The 18,477-nt window shown below is 44.0% G+C and overlaps 2 protein-coding genes across 4 annotated transcripts; one reads left to right on the top strand and one right to left on the bottom strand.

The window, feature by feature from the left end:
- Positions 1-154: 154 nt before the first annotated feature.
- hcfc2 (host cell factor C2) lies at positions 155-8,196 on the bottom strand. 2 transcript variants are annotated; one of them, XM_035611052.2, is made up of 17 exons: positions 7,805-8,196; positions 5,661-5,809; positions 5,406-5,566; positions 5,078-5,280; positions 4,852-4,936; positions 4,645-4,748; positions 4,261-4,497; positions 3,957-4,166; positions 3,707-3,771; positions 3,091-3,193; positions 2,080-2,136; positions 1,939-1,973; positions 1,719-1,862; positions 1,415-1,612; positions 1,021-1,318; positions 852-924; positions 155-743 (listed from the first exon to the last, which is right to left on the bottom strand). In XM_035611052.2, exons 1-17 carry the CDS (start codon positions 8,103-8,105, stop codon positions 734-736), a joined length of 2,433 nt encoding a protein of 810 aa, XP_035466945.1. In that variant the 5' UTR covers positions 8,106-8,196; the 3' UTR covers positions 155-733. The 2 variants fall into 2 exon arrangements, with proteins under 2 accessions (XP_035466945.1, XP_035466953.1); XM_035611060.2 differs by lacking the exon at positions 7,805-8,196 and adding an exon at positions 7,441-7,662.
- A 940-nt stretch (positions 8,197-9,136) lies between these two features.
- On the top strand, positions 9,137-18,413 carry LOC118286650 (ETS domain-containing protein Elk-3-like). Of its 2 annotated transcripts, none has more exons than XR_007031745.1 (5): positions 9,137-9,552; positions 12,617-12,852; positions 12,938-13,663; positions 14,895-15,034; positions 17,012-18,413. XR_007031745.1 is itself a non-coding variant. In XM_035611245.2 (5 exons), exons 2-5 carry the CDS (start codon positions 12,646-12,648, stop codon positions 17,099-17,101), a joined length of 1,146 nt encoding a protein of 381 aa, XP_035467138.2. In that variant the 5' UTR covers positions 9,145-9,552; positions 12,617-12,645; the 3' UTR covers positions 17,102-18,413. The 2 variants fall into 2 exon arrangements, 1 of the variants encoding a protein (XP_035467138.2); XM_035611245.2 differs by having other exon boundaries at positions 9,145-9,552; positions 14,912-15,034.
- The last annotated feature ends 64 nt before the right edge of the window (positions 18,414-18,477 follow it).

Below are 18,477 nucleotides of genomic sequence, written 5' to 3'. Positions count from 1 at the left end.
CATTATCAATATAAAAAATTTAAGTAATTCTGTGTTTATCTTTTGTTGGAGTCAGAAATAATATTGGATTAACTGATAATGATACATAAATTACATTGAGATAATTGATTGAAGACAATAATGAAAATAAACTGACAAAAAACATAAACAGAGAAACGTGATGCAGGTTTGTAATGTACATATACAGATCATTTGCCGATCAACATGGCCATGTACTATGACAAACACATCCAGAAAAATATCCTAAACCAAACCTGGAAAAGGAAATAATCTAATGACAAAATAACATTTCATCAGAAAGATTACTTACAGCTCCTAACCTAACAGTGTGGATTAAGATTGTAGAAGTGATCCACAAGAACAAAACATTTTCTTTCTGATGTGCACTCGCCCTGAAAACCTCTCACCTCTTGTGTTTCATGTACAATCTGGACACAAAAACCATTAGTGGGAGTAAGAGCTAAGGCATCGCCAACCTTTACAGAAATTTAAATACAAATATTATTGGTGCTAGTTCCATTGCATCACATTAGTATTATTACTTAAACAATGTTAGGTGTTTCAGCTTTCTGTGAAAACGTATACTGTATATATTTACAAGGGAATCATTAAATACATAAAAAAATAAATTAAGAAAACCATCTACGACGCATCATATAACATCTGAGTGTCGTACATCCCCAACTTCCTGAGTGCAGACTTTTTCTCAAACACGTCATTGGACCTAACTTTTTCAGCTGGAGCTGCAAGGGGGGAAAAAAGATAATGAAATCATTAAAAAATATTTTTTTAAAGTATAATTTCCAAGGCAGAAAATATAAAGAGGAAACACGAGAGCTTTGTCGTGGTACCTGTCAGCCGCGTCCTGCTCAGCCTTGGCACTGCCGTCTGCTTTGGATGCAGATGCTCGCAATTTACTGGGATCTAAGAAGACGAGACAGACAAAGTTGAATCAAGTTCTGTCCATGCCAAATAAATAAATAAAATAAAAAAGAGCAAAAACAACTTGAGCTCCTCCACCTTGAATCCAGCGGATCTGCGTTGCCGGGCCATAGCCCTGCTCATTCTTGGCGGCGATGCGGAAGACGACGGCTGGCCGGTTTGAGGCGGAGCAGTCGATGTGGGCGTTGACCAGGTGGGTGGAGCTGACCGAGCAGGAAGTCTTGGTGCCACGGTAGATCCTGATGAAGGCCATCTGACCCGGACGTTCTGAGGTGGTGGAGCGGGTCTTCCTCACCGCCATATACATGGAGTACTCTAGGATCCGACCCGACGGGGAGCTCGGAGGATCCCATGTGATGTGGACTGAATCATTGACCTACGTAGAAAAGGGATAATGAAATCGCTTTCTTCATTCATCAGTCTGACAAACATCTAAGCTCCCAGATGTGTCTGAATTTCCACAGCGTGTCACCTTGGTAATCTTGACAGCAGAGGGTGCTCCAGGGAAACCGGGTTGGCAGGTCTTGAACTCACTGACTGGGCTGAAGTGTCCTTGGCCAAAGCAGTTGATGCCTGCGACTCGGAATCTGTAGGTCTGACCTGTAGCGAGCTCCTGCTTCTCCCTGCCCTGGTAGTCCTGAGGCCCCGGCAACTTCCTCTGGGGGAAGGGCTGTCGGGAACAGAAAGGATGGACAGAGGATGAGTGGGTTTACCTAAGCGAAGAAAAAGCATGGGACGATTCTGAAGGGTGTATATACCGTATGTATGGTTATTACCTCTTTAGTATTTGTGGCCCGGCTGCTGACACCTGTGGTGACCTGGTCACTGTCAGCGGGGAGAAAGTAGTGGCTGACCTCAGAGAAGAGTGTTTTGAACACACCGACATCAAACCACACTGCTTCCTCTGGATTCTGCTGAGCCTGGGAGGTGACAGTTCTGAGTTTAGACCAGGCCGAGTAAACAAGCTTAAAGTTGCTTTTTAGAAGTGGCCCTGACCTGATCAGCATGGGCGTAGAAATCTGCTGTCTTGTCTGTCAAAGACATAGGTAAAAAAATACACGTTACTTTTGTTGTCGTTTGTTTTGTTTTTTCAAAAGTTGGCTATACTTCACATTTGAGTTTGAACATCATCATTACCTGATGGGTGCTGAGCTGATCTGCTGACCTCTGTTGCCAATATTTCCTGCCCAGCAACTACAACAAACACACCGGCAGAGAGCGCAAACTTATTTGAAAAGCTCATTTCAGACTTAACCCCTTCAATTATACCTACTCCTGCTATTATTGTCTCTTACAATCAAATTTGCAGAAGCACCAAAAATACACTGAACAAAATTATAAACACAACACTTTTGTTTTTGCCCCCATTTTTCATGAGGCGTATGTTATGGACAACGAACATAGGAGCATTTTATTGATGGCATTTTGAATGCACAGAGATACCGTGACGAGATCCTGAGGCCCATTGTTGTGCTATTCATCCACGACCATCACCTCATGTTGCAGCATGATAATGCACAGCCCCATGTTGCAAGGATCTGTACACAATTCCTGGAAGCTGAAAACATCCCAGTTCTTGCATGGCCAGCATACTCACCGGATATGTCACCCATTGAGCATGTTTGGGATGCTCTGGATTGGCGTATATGACAGCGTGTTCCAGGTCCTGCAAATATCCAGCAACTTCGCACAGCCATTGAAGAGGAGTGGACCAACATTCCAAAGGCCACAATCAACAACCTGATCAATTCTATGCGAAGGAGATGTGTTGCACTGCGTGAGGCAAATGGTGGTCACACCAGATACTGACTGGTTTTCGGACCCCACCAATACAGGAAAACTGCACATTTTAGATTGGCCTTTTATTGTGGCCAGCCTAAGGCACACCTGTGCAATAATCATGCTGTCTAATCAGCATCTTGATATGCCGCACCTGTGAGGTGGATGGATGCTCACTAACAAAGATTAAGACAGATTTGTGAACACTATTTAAGAGAAATAAGCCTTTTGTGTACATAGAAAAAGTTTTAGATCTTTGAGTTCGGCTCATGAAAAATGGGGGCAAAAACAAAAGTGTTGCGTTTATAATTTTGTTCAGTGTATATTGGGTAACTGGGCATTAAAGGCTAAACTGACAACGAGACTTACAGCAGCTTTTTAGGTCCGACACTGGTGAGTCTCTCCCTGCAGCACTTCTCCCATCGGGTGGTTGTTTCTCTGCTGAGCCGCCGGATGACTTCACTATAGTTTCCTAAGAGAAGATTTAAGCAGAAGACTTGTTTCTTCTAAATAGGATTTACTGCTTGAGGGAGGCACGGACAATACAGTGTGTGATTATTATTGGGTAATTAGCTCCTGTTTCTACATCAAAGACCAATTTCCAACCTAAACTACAGAAGAACATTTAATTGCAGTATTTCTACCTTTGCTCAACTAAAATCTGCTAAACTTATATAACTGCATGGAAGTTGGAAATAATGTCTCTCATTCACTGTATTTTTTTTTTATAGATAAAACCATCTGTTAAGATGGCTGAACCTCATCTTGGTGTCTGTATTTCTTTCAATGGTATTATTGTAACAAAAACAAATGAATATAACAAAAGAAGAAAAGACAGCAGCATCTTACAATGCTGCTTTTCACATGACCAGTGTGAATGCACCATAACGTCAGAGAGTTCAAGTTCAGTCTACAACAGCAGATACTGGTATAGCCGTGAATCCCATGGCACAGTTTATAAGCATGTTGAATCAGTCCCCTGTACCTGAGTTGAAGTTTTCTCTTCTCTGTTTGCAGTTCTTTCAGTTTGAGGTTGAAGAGACTGGACGCCTGAGAGAAAAGTGAAGCAAAATCATTGTAATGACAGACAGTTCTTTGTTTGTTGTAAACCCTGACAAATATGATGTACAAATATCTGTTTCCACTTGTGCTAACATCATCTGCGTTTCTGTGCTGAGCTCCTAGAGAAACATGAACCTAATCGAGGAGATAACCGAGCACGTGTCCCCTCTCACCTTGGGGATCTTTACTCTTCCCCTCTTGTCCATCTGTTCCCATGGGCTCGGCTGCGTTGCCAGGTTGACTGTTGGCTGCAGCTTTGGGAGGACTCACAGGTTGGATCTGAAGGACGTAGCAGTCTGCTGCAGCTAGGGGGCGCCATGCCACGTGGAGCAAGCTCACCGTGGATTTGATGAGTAACACCGCCTCTGGGGTGGCTGGCCGATCTGATGACGGGATACAAATATTATATTGAGTTGCTGTGTTTGCGGTCTTTCCATTATTATTTCTTTCAACACAGACCTGAAAACAAGCCCTTACCCGTCTCCAGGTACCAGAGATCCTTGCAGCAGACCTGGTAGTTCCAGCTCTTACGGTAACCATCACGGCCACTCCAAATGTAAAGCCTGGATCCGACCGCGGCTGCGCAGTGGCCAGCCCGGGCTCTGGGCCTACATGCATATGGATCATCACTCTGGGGTCCCTGACTCTGCAGCTGGGACTCAGTGTCGTCGTCCTCCTGCTCCTCTGGGCTCAAGTTCTGCCAGCTCATCGTGTCTGTAGTAAGAAAACATGGCAACAGTGACCTTGCTGACTGCCTACAGGTTTATAACCTCTCTCATAACCATGGAATTATTACATTTTCAATTTTTTTCACATTTTCATTTTCAACTTTGGTAATGTTATGTGGTGAGAAGTACTGACCAAAGTTGAGCACGCTTAAAGAGCTACTGCAGATACATTTGGTCCCTGAAGCATCGTATTTGTCTGACTCTGGAACAGAGATCCAGCCTCCAAAAACATACATCCTGCAGAAAGAGGGACACATGGAATTAGTTCGGTCGACGTCACTAACAAACTGTACATCTAATTTGAAAAGCAAAATGATGGCAATAAGGAAGATTCCATTACTTGTTTCCGATTAAACTGGCAGAGTGAAGGCTTCTGGGAAGTGGCACGGAACCCTTTGTTTCAGGCGCTGACCACACCATCGTGTCTAAAGAAGAGAGAAGGCGGAGATCAAATTGGCCTCTGGCCATTTAATATTTATTTCAAGACACCACTGTGGGATTGAGAATAATTTCAGTTTTCCTTACAGAAACTTTAGTGTCATATTGGTCAAAAAAGGTTGAGCTACCAAGGTCAAGCTGCCAGAGGTCATCTAAGCGGCATCCTTGCATTCCTCCAAAAATGTAGAGCTTCGGGGAGTTGGGGCCACTGTAAGCCACTGAGCTGTGGGACTCCCGCGCTGAAGGACCGCCCCCTTTTGTTTCTGGAATGTTCCAGCCTCTGGCACCCGATGCTGACTGCAGCTCCAGCTCATACAGGTCACCCATGTACCTAGGATTTTTAAAAAAAGAATGCAACTCTTAGAGGGAGATTAAATCCCCATGTTCGTTAGCTGTTAGTACTGTATTGACTTCAACTTTGCACCGAGAGCAACATGACTCACGTTTGTACATTACCTTGGTATGTTGCCGTTGGGGTTTTCACTATCATTGACCAGACCTCCAAACAGGTAACACTTATTACCCACAAGGGTGAAGCTGTGTCCAATCCGAGGGCAGGGACGCGAGCCATTCCTCGGAGCTCTGGGCTTCAGCTTCTTCCACAGCCAGCGACTAGCCTGTAGCACACAGGAGCGAAGACGACATTGAAAAATGCTATACATGACAGCACCAGGGTCGGGATTGCCACACGATAAAATGTGCTACCGTTACCTGAAGTTCATACAGGCTGTTGGTGTATTTGCCAAATTCCAACATGCCGCCAAACACCAGTATTCGAGTGCCTTCGCAGACAAAGCCATGGGCAGCACAGCCGGGCGGGATGTCGCCCCTCACAGCAGGCAGAAACCACTGCTTTGAGACTGCAAGAAAGGTGGATGGAATTAAACTTAACATCCTGATGAAAAACAAGGCTTACAAACACAGCACATCACCTCACCCAACCCCAGGTTAAAAGAGTTGTAATTTAAATCAAACAATCTTATGATTCCATATTCTGCCGCCAGGTCACTTAGGTCATCCTCACAAACATCCTTACCACCATTAGATATTCTCTGTCGCTGCCCCCAAGCTCTGGAATAGTCTTCCATCCCACTAAGATAAGATATACCTTTATTCGTCCCACAATGGGGAATTTCGGGCATTACAGCAGCAAAGTGGACGAAAGAATATATAAGAAATTTACAAAAAAATAACATTAAATAAAAAAACAGCGGTAGCAATAGTTGCACATGGGATATTAAAAAATATAAAATATGATATATAAATATTGCACACTTTGTTATTGCACTTTAAGTGTATCTGTGAATTGTTTTAGAGTGGTTGAGTCCTGTGTGTGTTTGTGTGTGTCCTATTTAGAGCAGTGCTGGTTGTACAGCCTCGCAGCAGGAAGGAAGGGCCCGTCCGGTACCTCTCCTTCACACACTTAGGGTGAAGGAGCCGGTCGCTAAAGGAGCTGTTCAGTGCAGAGACAGTGTCCTGCATGGGGTGGGAGTCATTGTCCATCACTGATGATAGCTTTGCTACCATCCTCCTCTCTCCCACCACCTGCACTGTGCCCAGGGTGCATCCCAGGACAGAGCTGGCCTTCCTGATCAGTCTGTCTAGTCTCCTCCTGTCAGCTGTTGACATGCTGCTGCTCCAGCAGACCACTCCATAGAAAATGGCTGATGCCACCACAGTGTCAAAGAAGGTCTTGAGGAGCGCCCCCTGCACTCCAAAGGACCTGAGTCTCCTGAGCAGGTACAGTCTGCTTTGGGCCTTCTTGTACAGTGCCATGGTGTTGTCTGTCCAGTCCAGTTTATTGTTCAGGTGAACACCCAGGTACTTATAAGAGTCCACTCTCTCTATGTCCTTTCCCTGGATTTTCACCTGTGTTGTGGGGGGGGGGGGGGGGGGGGGTGACTGCGCCTGTGGAAATCCACCACCAGCTCCTTGGTTTTGCCCACGTTGATCTGGAAGCAGTTCCACTGGCACCAGTCCACAAAGTCCTGAGTCAGTTCTCTGTACTCCCTGTCATCGTCATCTGTGGCAGAGTCGTCAGAGAACTTCTGCAGATGGCAGGTGGTTGTGCTGTACATGAAGTCTGCAATGTACAGGGTGAACAGGAAGGGAGCCAAGACTGTTCTCTGTGGCGCTCCTGTGCTGCAGACTACTGTATCAGATACACAGTCCCGTGTCCTCACATACCTCACACATCCACAAGCTCTGGAATAGTCTTCCATCCCACTAGCAGAACTCAAAATTAGAGAAGAATCAGTCTGGAAGGAGGAGAGAGCAACTGTCTTTGGTCACCATCAGCAAAACCATTCCCTTTTTGGGGGTCGTATTGTTTTTGCCTGACCATTGCACCGGGTGAAATTGACTCTCTATAACTTACTAAATGAACGGATTGATGTCACCGAAGTTTAACTGACTTGGTGTTGTACTGTGACGATTAAGTGAGCCCCTTTTTTTTTTAAAGTGTACATAGTGCGTGTGTTTAAAGCTTCACCTGACAGTTGTCTCATAATGTTGTAGGTTCTTTTTTCGACATTCGTCAGATAACTACTACCATGACTGGTTATACCATAAAACCATGGTGATAAACCACAATATCAACAGTAGTCTTCACCGTTAAAATTAACGCCACAGCAACTAACTGGCGCTACCTCTTAGGGTGCAGTTACGACACGCAGCCCGAGTTAGTGGCAACAAAACCAATACTGTAACCAAAGTAATGCTGACGTTGACGACGTCAAGCGGAAACACCAAAAGCTAGTAGAAAAAGTTAGCTGGAACGGTCTTCCCACTCCCTTGCATGCTAAAAACAATAGCAGCTAACCAGGCTAGTTAGCGTTCGGCTAACGTTAGCTCACCAGTGTTGTAAACATGGAGGTCCTCGGCTATCCCTTCGTTTCCGCCACCAAACACAACAATGAGCTCCCGTATGGCTGCAGCGCGGTGACCGTGTCTGGAACGCGGTACCACTCCTGAGACCGAATGCACGTTTCTCCATTGCGGCTCCCCGCTCTCAGTGGTCATTTTTCCCGTTGCGGAGCCTTGAGTTTGGCGCTGTTGGTGTTTCAAAGACGTGGGTGGGGCTAAGGGGGCATCAGAGACGCGGCGAAGTGTATCAAAATAAATCACAGGAGAAAAAAACATGTATAAAAAACACATATGTAAAAAACCGATGTGATGATAGATGAAGGGGCACTGCAAACAACTGGACCATGTATTCTAAAAAATAGTGGAGGTTCTCTGAGGGCCCTCTCATCCCTTACAAAAAGGGACTGCTTATGTATAGGGCCCAGAATTTGATGGTACACCCCTGTCTGTGACTCAGGAGGGAGCTGTCTGACACCTGAAAAATAATAACTCATAATCATCATCTTGGCTTGGACTTGGAAAACGCATAATTAGAATTTCAATACATCAAAAAATAAAATCTTCCAAAAAAAATAAAGTCTTACAGAAGATGCCACTGAGTTACTTTATAGGAAACATGGAATCCAGTATTTTTGGAGCCTAGTGAGAGAAGACCTGCCTGACTCGTGTCAATCACACAGTCCCTCTGAAACTGTGAACTGTCGCCATCAAAGGTGGTTATCTTCCAACAGCATCCATGGTAAATTTTGCCTGGTGACCAACAATTCAATCGTTTGACACGTTGTGGTAACGAGTAAGTGATCTGGCTGTCAACTCTTTGCCTTTTAAAGCTGTCTGCAGCGATGAGCCTATAATTGATCTACAATACATTACACTGCAGTAACACGTAAAGCCATCTTTAAATATCAATGGTGGCCACGTCCAGCATGGAGGGTGCGCAGGATGCAAAGTCAGAGAAAGAAAATATACAGTGAACTGAAAGAGAGGGACAACAAAATACTCAAAGAATACAAATTGATGAGACGTTTAATGAACCAAAGGCAAAGAAGTTAAATTAATTTCATTCGACGAATTTAATTCATTTCATACATGGATTCGTGCTGCATTTTATCTGAGTGAAATCAGTGGTTGGCCAAAATTTTGGTTCACTGAAAAGTCCACATTTTACAGTGTGTGTGTCTGTGTGTGTGTCTGTGTGTAGGAACAGGAAGCCCTCCCGCTGAACAGGAAGAGGGTGACGTCAGTTGTCAGTTGGCTCCTCGCTGAGTCGGAACTAAAATATGTGTGTGTGTGTGTGTGTGTGTGTGTGAGAGAGAGAGAGAGAGAGAGAGAGAGAGAGAGAGAGAGAGAGAGAGAGAGAAAGAGACTAAGAGACTCTGCCTGTAAGCTGTTTACATGCGTTGCGCGTGGCTTGAGTCTGTGCGCATGAGTGATTTAACGGAGGGGGTGTGTATATGGGAAATTGAGATTCTGTGTGTGCGTGTGCGTGTGTGTGTGTGTGTGTGTGTACAGACGGGAATTCTGCGCCAGAGGAAGTGAGCCGGTTCTCAGTCTGCGCGTCCCGACTTCCTGCTCTGAGGAGGGAGAGAGAAAAGCTGCGGATCCGCTTTCAGACAGCAGCCGCGGCAGCAGCATGGAACCCCAACACAACACACACTCCCCGCTTTAAGAAGAAAAAAAACACACACGCACGGCCAACGGACAGAGGAACAGCGGAACAGCCATCGTCCACTGCTGGGTAGGTGCATGTTTCCTTCTATCTAGAACTTTACTGCAGTCATGTGTGCGTGCGCTCGTGCGTAATGGTGAGAAAGATGCAAATGTGTTAGTTATTGTTGTATTCGCTGTAAATTCAGATAACCACTGTTAACCTGAAAACCACATTAAAGCCGCGCGTACGCTGTGAAAACTGCGCGTAAAGGCTGTGCGTAAAAGGTATAAAGCGGCGTCTTTAGTAGCCACCGCTTTGGCATAGACGTATGCGTCAAGTTGCTCTAATTGCTAAGGCCACATTTGAAAAAAAAGAACGTAAAGAAGTTAGTGTTCAGGCTGCTGTGGAAAAAAAAATCAGCCGTTGCTCCTTTAAAATCTAGTAGTAGACTTTCTGGTTCGTCTGGACCTCGCAGACTAATTGCCATGCGCTTCCGGATTGAAGCTGGCAGTAGACAAACATCTTGAAAATGAGTCACTGGAGCTAAACAAAGAACCATTTGAGTTCCAGCAGAAAACCCACCTATCTGACACACACACACACACACACACACACACACACACACACACACACACACACACAAACGCTTCCAAAAATAAGAAACAAGCCCTGAGAATATGGGTGGAGAGTCGAGTGAGGACTGAAAACTGTCGAGACGACACAAGGCTGTCTTATTGATTTTACATTTGGAGAGGGGGAATCTATTCTGTAGTCTTATGCGGAGAAGGGGGGGGGGGGGGGGGTCATAGACTGTCAAACTCTGAGTTGTAACACTGCGAGCCAGTCTGCTTTTACTCTGAAATTTCATATATCAACATTTCCTGCTGCTTTGTTTCTTTCCAATCAAGACTTGATAGAAGTGAAGTGTCAGAGGGCGAGCGCAGAGCAAACAGAGTCCGACATCAGGACATAGATGCATTCTCCATTTACTGTTGTGGATCCGTCTGTGTGTAGTGTTAAGGTGTTGCACAACTCCTGCATCCGCCAAGTGTTAACAATAACAGATATTTATGCCCCCCCAAAAAACACGTGTATGTGTGTGTGTTCCTGGTGGTTCCCGGTGATGGGAAGTCCTGTTCCCCGGAGAGGGAAGGCCTTTCACCCGGAAAGACACCCTGAAGCTGAATGACAGGAAGTCCTCGTTTAGACAGACAGAAGGCACTGCTGTTCTTCCATCACTTAACACACACACCCATGCAGGAAAAAGGAAGCAAGGATATGGCTAGTTGTGTGTGTATGTTTGTGTAGTGTGTTTGTGGCGGTGGGTCATTGTTTGCACCACATGTACTTTCCCTTCCCTGCTGGTTGGTTTCCTTTTAGAAACACAATGAAACAAAGACGAATGTACACTGTCTTCCTCGTGTTAATTCAAATGCTTGATTATGGAATTACTGAACCATACAGTAGGTTGTTTTTTATGATAGATAGTATAACCATCACTTCTGACAGCGACGTCCTTTGCTCCATGACGGAGGCAGATTTGGTTGCCATAGGGATTTCAGATGTGACTGCAAAGTCTCTGCTGTCACGATTGCAAATTAAATCTGGTTATAATAAGCTATTTGTTGTTGTTTATTTGGCAGTAAGTAAGTATTGTTTTTCCTGCCAATGAGGCACATTGTACATGACTGACAGACAGACTGAGGCTCACAGACGGTCTGGCTTCCAGGTAAAGATGTCAGTTGGACTCATGCTTGTCTTGACAGGTCACTGAGCACATCCTGCTTTATCACCATGGAAACATTTGAAAACCACCCAATGTCTGGTCAGCCCTGAGCATATCTTTTGAATAAGAGGGAAAATAACACCTGACAGTGTTTCAGTGGCCCCACTTGTGTCGAAGCATCTGGATCAGTTACGTTCTTCTGTTCATTAATCTAGGGTTGAATTGTCATTCTAAAAAAAAGAAAGACTGAATGGGCCAAGGAGGTGAAGTGCAAAAAACTGTATCCATGAGCATCAGTGGCAGCATTTGCCCAGTTTAGGTCAGTGAGATCTAAATTATAGATTATATATTTTGTGTGATTTTCTTAAACAAACCATGGTCAGAGACACATACAGCAAAACTGATTGTCCCGTGGAGCCTTTAAGCATGTCTTTGTTGTTGCATGTTTGTGGGTTCAGGGTTGTTGGGACAGGAAATTCCCTGTCTGAGGTGGTGTTGTTGGGCATGGACAAAATGTTATGCTTGTGGTTTTTTAGTGGGGTTTTCATCAGAAGGATCGGGATCTCCTCTCACCCACTCACCCTCCTTCTTTCCTTCCTTCTTTTTATTTCTTTTATGACGCCTCGGTCTTCATTAGTCTGCGAATGTGTGAAATTATTATTGTTTTTTTTACATTTGAATTGTATCAAATATCTTAATCTTACAGTGTAATTCTATAGCTTTTAATCCAGAATGGATTGCAATAGACTGGCTTCATGTACTCAACTGAATTTTATGACCTTTAACAGTGAATTTTGAAGCTGCAGTAGTCAATATGTTTATAGTAGTGTAATGTGAAAAAACCCATAGTGACAAACCCACGGAAAACTCTGCAGTTTCCATCAACACTATGGATTTTTGGAATCTTTTAAGTAATTGTTTTGGATTTGCAGCCCACCACTTTACTGTTGTGGTTCACTCTCACTGCTTTACTAAATCATACTTCAAGCCTCTATTTTCTGGGAGAAAAGTTCTGATAAGCCTATATAGATAAATATATACATAAAATACAAAGTTAGTGACCAGCTGGTGACTCTAGCAGCTGGTGGAGATCAAACTAGCACAAAAAGGAGAGTGAATATTGGACTTTAATTTATTGGGTGGCCAGAAACACAAATCCAAATAATTCTAACGTGGAGCCATGTAATTGCCAATTGTGATGGCTCACATGTTAGCCATAGCAACTTGATGATATGTCAATGTTGAGTACAGCTTGTTTTGCTCTCCTACTAGTGTCACACAAAAAACTAAGTAAATAGTAATTCATCTTCCCAATGTCAACCACATTAAACACTCTGTGATGTATGAAATACTTCTTTACAGAACCTCTGCAACATTTTTGGTCAGTGCTATTTCATTAAGTCGTAACTCTCTGCAACGATGCAGATCGCCTGTGTCTGCGGTGTCATCCCGTCATGGAGAGCTCCATCACCCTCTGGCAGTTTCTGCTGCAGCTTCTGCTCGACCAAAGCCACAAGCACCTCATCTGCTGGACGTCCAACGACGGCGAGTTCAAGCTGCTCAAGTCAGAGGAAGTGGCCAAGCTGTGGGGGCTGCGTAAGAACAAGACCAACATGAACTATGACAAGCTGAGCAGGGCCCTGCGCTACTACTATGACAAGGTACGTACACTGCTGATGAAATTTGTTAATCAATGGTTTTGAAGTAGGAAATGTGAAAATCGCAGCTCGTACATGTCTTTTGCAGAACATCATCAGGAAGGTGATCGGCCAGAAGTTTGTCTACAAATTTGTGTCGTTCCCGGAGATACTGAAGATGGACCCTGCGATGGTGGAGTCCGGTCGTAGCAGTGAGGAAAGTGGGGGGGCAACTTCAGAGCCTGACGCTGAAGACGAGGATGGGGGTGGCAGAAACGAATACCTCCATTCAGGCCTGTACTCTGCCTTCACCATTAGCTCCCTGCAGCACTCCTTAGAACCACACCGGCCCATCAAGATGGAGCCCAGATCTGAGCACCACAACGACAGCTCCTCCGTTATCCAGTTCATAACTAACCGTTGCCACTCTTCCCTCCCCCCCACACCACCCCCATCCTCAACTGACACCTCACACTCCTCCAGACTGTCTCCTGGAAAGGCCCACTCTTCTTCCTGTTCCTCCTCGCCACGACAAAGTCCCACTCACAAACAGTGGAGGGGACGGGGCCCGAGCATGGACACTGATGTGTTGGAGCAGATTGCCCAACCCCTAAACCTGTCATCAGGTCAGCGAGAGAGGGAGAGGTTACAGCGCACCACCACGCCAGAGAGGAGAGGGTTGGGCCATAGTGCACCTTCGAAGAGCAGGAAACCCAAAGGCTTGGAACTCTCAGCCCCCTCCCTCCTCCTGACAGGAAGTGACTTTGTCTCGATCGCCCTCAACAGCCCTGCACTGCCGTCAGGATCCATGACCCCTGCCTTCCTCACCACACAGGTACAGCATAAAGCGTCATGTATGCATTAATATCACATGCACACACAACGGTGCTCCCTGTGAATGCAGCAGGGTTGCAGGTGAGGGAAGAGAAGGAGCAGAGGAGGAACAGGAAACATTTATCGATAAAGAAAGTCAGACAGGGAGGAGATAGACAGAGGTAAGCGGAAAGAAAGGAGGCGGCGAGGGAGGGAGGGAGGGCGGAGGTTCATAAGTGAAGCCATATGTTCACGAAGCTCCTTATTCACTGGCAACAACATGCTGACCAAACCAAGACAGCCTGACTACATCCAGGCATTCAACTGACGCTCAGACTGAGTAATCACACACTGGTATGTGTACATCACTGATGGAAAATAACAGTGTCCGCTTAACCGAACACTCATCACAGGATTACACTTACTTAAGCCTACAGTGAACACTTGTAGGCTTAAGTATCTACTGCTCCTGTCAGTCCACACAAACTGCTTTTCTAGAATACATTACTTTTTCAAGTCCTTTTTCCCTTTTTTTTTTTTCAAAATTAAATTCCAGATTAGAAACAACCTGAAACCAGTTTATGGTGGTATCTTTCTAGTGAGGCTGTCGGCTTCATTTACCTATAAATCAAAACACCAAAAGCACATAGTAAGTTGGTCCTAAACAGGTGGCTTGAACAAATATCAGTAACTAAGGTTTATAGGAAGAGTAAGTGGTCAAACAAAGGATACTTAAGGTCCAGAAATTACTGTACTGATACACAATGGCATACTGTAAAGGCCCTGTATTTTATTTTTATTTTTTTACTGATTAGCCAAACTACTTCTATAGCATAATGTTAAGACTTCCCAGAGGGTCTAATCAGGGAACACAATAAACCACATTTATCTCTGTGGTGACAATATAATTTCAATCTCTTACTAAAAAGTGCGATTCCCAAATGTTGAATTCCTGGTGCAGAACTATAGAGAAAATCAAACTGGTCTTGTTTAAATATGAAGAGACGAGACAGAGGAAAATAGATGTCATGAATTCTGTATGAATTGAGCTTCCTGACCTACATGGAGTCGGTCTGCCAAAGTCAGTCTGTCTGGTGGAAATGAGTTCACTAGAGGGCAGACGTGGTTCTGGGTTCTGAGTGAGACTGACATGAAAAAACTTCACCACAGACCATGTCCAGCTCTCTGGTATTACTGCCAGAATAAACACTTAGTGAATCTCGGTGAATTTATCCTCTGATATTTATTTCAAGGTTTTTTGGCTTTGCAGACTCCATCTGGTCTGCTGCTCACTCCCAGCCCTTTACTCTCCAACATCCATTTCTGGTCCAGCCTGAGTCCAGTGGGACCACTCAGCCCCGCCCAACTCCAGAGCCACGCTCCCCTCTTCCAGGTAAGCCTCATGTACTTCTTTATATTGACTGCTGGCATTGCTTAAACCCTCAATGTTTTTCCAAGCTCCTTTACATGCCTAAATGGAATCTTTATCCTACCTCTCTCAACCTAGTCCAAAATTGGCCTCACCCAAACCTACATCAGAACCAGTTCCGACCAGATGGAGATAGAATTAGCTATAGGCTGAGGTATGCTTGAAACAAATTAGTTTGTGGAATGTCACCCAACCAGGTGCTTGAAGCTGGACATTTTTAAAAAAGGCAAAAAAACCAGCTGTCACAGAGAAACAGCTTGTTATTTGGAATATCAGTTTGGCCCTTATCCTTATTTAAAGATTATGCAACAATTGAAAGAATTTTTCTTTCAGTTTTCTACCTGCCACAGTCTCTCTTGGTATAACCAGTATGGTGGCTTTTGGTAGCTTAAGGACAATATTGTTGTAATTTGGCAGACTTACAATGGCTCTTTTTCATCAAAAAGTCACAGGGTCGTGGCGGGGGTGGCTCAGTGGATAGAGCAGACACACATATACTTCGAGGTTTATGCCTCAATGCAGAGTTCCAGGGTTCGAATACGACTTTCTGCATGTCTTCCTCCCTCCCTCTCCCCTTTCTCACCTAGCTGTCCTGTCAAATTAAAGGCGGAGAAAGCCCCAAAAAATAATCTTTAAAAAAAAAAAGTTACTGGTCAAATTTAAATGATAAACATTATGATCATAACATCATCACAACTTTTGACAAGTTCTACCTGTCAAGAAGATACAACGTGCTAAAATGTTCTCGGACCTTGCTTCAGTATATTTGGGGAAACAACTTCTTGGTTCTCTGTAGTATGGGCACGGATGAAAACACATGCAGCGTAGTGTATTCACAAGCACAAATACTGAAGTTCCAGCTTGGTATCTGATGCTGGAAAACTTTTTTTTTATGGATAGCTTAAGTATGATAAGTGCGTTCTATGAAGCTCTGATGGTTTCACTTCCGACTGCGCTATTAAAAAACAACGGACCCTAATTTTCTCGATTTTCAGAGGCAGCAGAAGTTCCTCCAGTCGGTGATTGATACAAAGTCTGCCCTTTTATAAACCCTCTCTAATTATAGCTAATCCCTCTGTCTAAACTACAGGGTCTTTATAGTCATTCCACACTGCAGTTTTACCTCTAAGAGTTGTTTTCACAGTTGTGTGTTTTTGTGTACGTGTGTGATTCACCGTGTGCCAGGGTTTCAAAATAAGCCACAGATGTTTCCGTTCTGGTGTGGACGAGAAGAGGGGGCAACTTCCTGTAAGCTTGGGGGAAAGGGCTTTTTGGTCAGGGGCCCCTCCCGCCCATGTCGGCTCTGTGGCGCACTGGCACGCACACCCACACTCACGCCACGCGCACGCACGCACGCTTTTAAGCTTCAAAGGACCAGCCTTTTTTGTCACTAGAACGAAGGTTGGTCCCCACAATGTGGGTGCTCTACCTGGTTTAGAGTCCCCACACTGTAATACATACAAGCACAATGATACACCAGCCGTCACACTAGACAACTGTAGAATATACAGAAATCCTCACAATTAACATTGTTCATCGGAGATCACCGGTGTAGTATTGGTAATTGGTAGACTAATTTATATCAACGTTATGTCACAGATCAATAAATTTTTTTGATCTGTGTCTTAGGGTCTTCATTTGAAAAGACCCTGTTATTTAAATCATCTTAACATCAGTGAAAAACAAAGAAATCTTTTTAAATAAATGCTTCCATCCCTTACTGACGGAATTTATTATTTTAAAAGAAATTCTATGTCTATTGATTCTTGCACTTTTGGGTATTATCTTCATGGTCGGATGCAGTGTGTGTAAGTGGCATTGGACAAAAGTGTCTGCTAAATGAATGTAATGTTTACGTATAAATCTAACTAATAAGTATGTTTTGGCTTGTAAGTGCTTGTTGGGTCGTTTCCACTTTTAACTGTAACCATCTCCCTGCAGTTCCCCACACTGTTGAACGGACACATTCCACTGCCTTTATCCAGTGTGGATGCCCCCTTGCTGTTGTCCCCGAGCTCCCACAAGTCCTGATGTCAGCCCGAGCCCCATCAGACAGACGTGGGCCGAACCAGGCTGAGCTGGTCCAGTTCATCACAGATCAGGACTCAAGCCAGTCAAGCCTTAGTCTCTGATGAGGAACAACATTCCTGCAGGCAGGCTTCGCCTAAAGTCTGACTGTACTTTGATCTAAAACCTGTTTCTTTACATGTATTGTGTGAAGAACTGGGAGCTTCGCTCTGAAGTTTTGCTCTCTGAGAAGAGTATTTCCATTTGACACTTCTTTGTTTTCCTCAGTATTGGTTTTTAATGCCAAAAAGAAAAGAAAAAAAGAATTAACTCAAGGTCATGCTTCTCATCTCATTCCACTTGGGTTGAACTTGAGTGATACAGACTGGTTGCAATTCTATGAATGTAAAAATCTTTTTGAACCCCTGCCCTGCTAATCTCAGTGATCACAACTCCGACTCAATTTGTACGATAACTGCGGTATAAAAGAACAGTATCTGATTTTACAGTGGACTGAATGTTATTTTGTCAAACTCATGGTGATGCCAAGGATCCAAATAGTCACTGCTCACGGCAACATATGGTTCAACACATAACCCCCTAAAACCACAACTTAAACATTCTTTTTTGTAGGGATTAAATTTAAAAAAAATAGCAATATTAAAAAATAGCAATAACGCATCAATTAATGAGCTTGAGACGTGATTGACTTAGACACAGATGCAAAAATCTCAATTTTTTTTGTTAAACTTGTTATTAAAATGCGACCATAACTCGATGATTAGAAGCGACAGGCTTCATTGGCCAGAAAAGAAACCTGATAGCAGGTAGCAGACTGGTTTATCTTCCTGTAAGACATGGCATGTCTCAGGATTAGTGTTGCACACGGTCAATATTTGTCCAGATCTGGATTGTTTGAGATGGACACGTGGCCACATGAGATTACACCTTCACCGACTCCTGGCAGAGCAGCTGCTAGCTGGAGCGCCAAAATCGCTCTGTAAGTTCTTCTCTTGTCTATTGTATTGCTTGGACAAGTTGACTTGATGCTGTGAACTTTATGTCCATTGCAGTTTCATGCTTTAAAAAATGCACTGTACCCTTTATGCCTTGTACCAGTTGTGCCTTCGATAGTGTAAGATTTATGTAAATGTATTAAACTTTAAATATGGTTGTAACAGACATTCCAGGTCAAAACTGCACTAAAGTGTTTTTTTGTAAAATGGGTCCTGGTTATTTTTATAAAGGGATTAATGGAAGTCTATTCTCATGATTTGCTTGTATTTTCCTTGAGAGAAATGTTGTTTTTGAAATAAAATTGAATTACTTTTCACAATTGTTACATCAATTTGAGTTGAAAATGCACACTCGCTCACCACTCACAGAATGACTGCTGCACA

The sequence above is a fragment of the Scophthalmus maximus genome, chromosome 12 (assembly GCF_022379125.1).
Source record: "Scophthalmus maximus strain ysfricsl-2021 chromosome 12, ASM2237912v1, whole genome shotgun sequence".
NCBI lineage: Eukaryota > Metazoa > Chordata > Actinopteri > Pleuronectiformes > Scophthalmidae > Scophthalmus > Scophthalmus maximus.
Note: the sequence above shows the minus strand (reverse complement) of the source record. Positions and strands in the feature narration are given on the sequence as shown.

What these genes read in the sequence shown, in the direction of transcription:
- LOC118286650 (XM_035611245.2), top strand. Translation starts at nt 12,646, where the DNA reads ATGGAGAGCTCCATCACCCTCTGGCAGTTTCTGCTGCAGCTTCTGCTC. An exon ending in CTGCCTTCCTCACCACACAG is followed by an intron (nt 13,664 to 14,911) that starts GTACAGCATAAA and finishes TTGGCTTTGCAG; the next exon opens with ACTCCATCTGGTCTGCTGCT. An exon ending in GCCACGCTCCCCTCTTCCAG is followed by an intron (nt 15,035 to 17,011) that starts GTAAGCCTCATG and finishes ATCTCCCTGCAG; the next exon opens with TTCCCCACACTGTTGAACGG.
- hcfc2 (XM_035611052.2), bottom strand. Translation starts at nt 8,105, where the DNA reads ATGTGTTTTTTATACATGTTTTTTTCTCCTGTGATTTATTTTGATACA. An exon ending in ACAGCCTGTATGAACTTCAG is followed by an intron (nt 5,567 to 5,660) that starts GTAACGGTAGCA and finishes TGTGTGCTACAG; the next exon opens with GCTAGTCGCTGGCTGTGGAA. An exon ending in GCCAGTTTAATCGGAAACAA is followed by an intron (nt 4,749 to 4,851) that starts GTAATGGAATCT and finishes CTCTTTCTGCAG; the next exon opens with GATGTATGTTTTTGGAGGCT.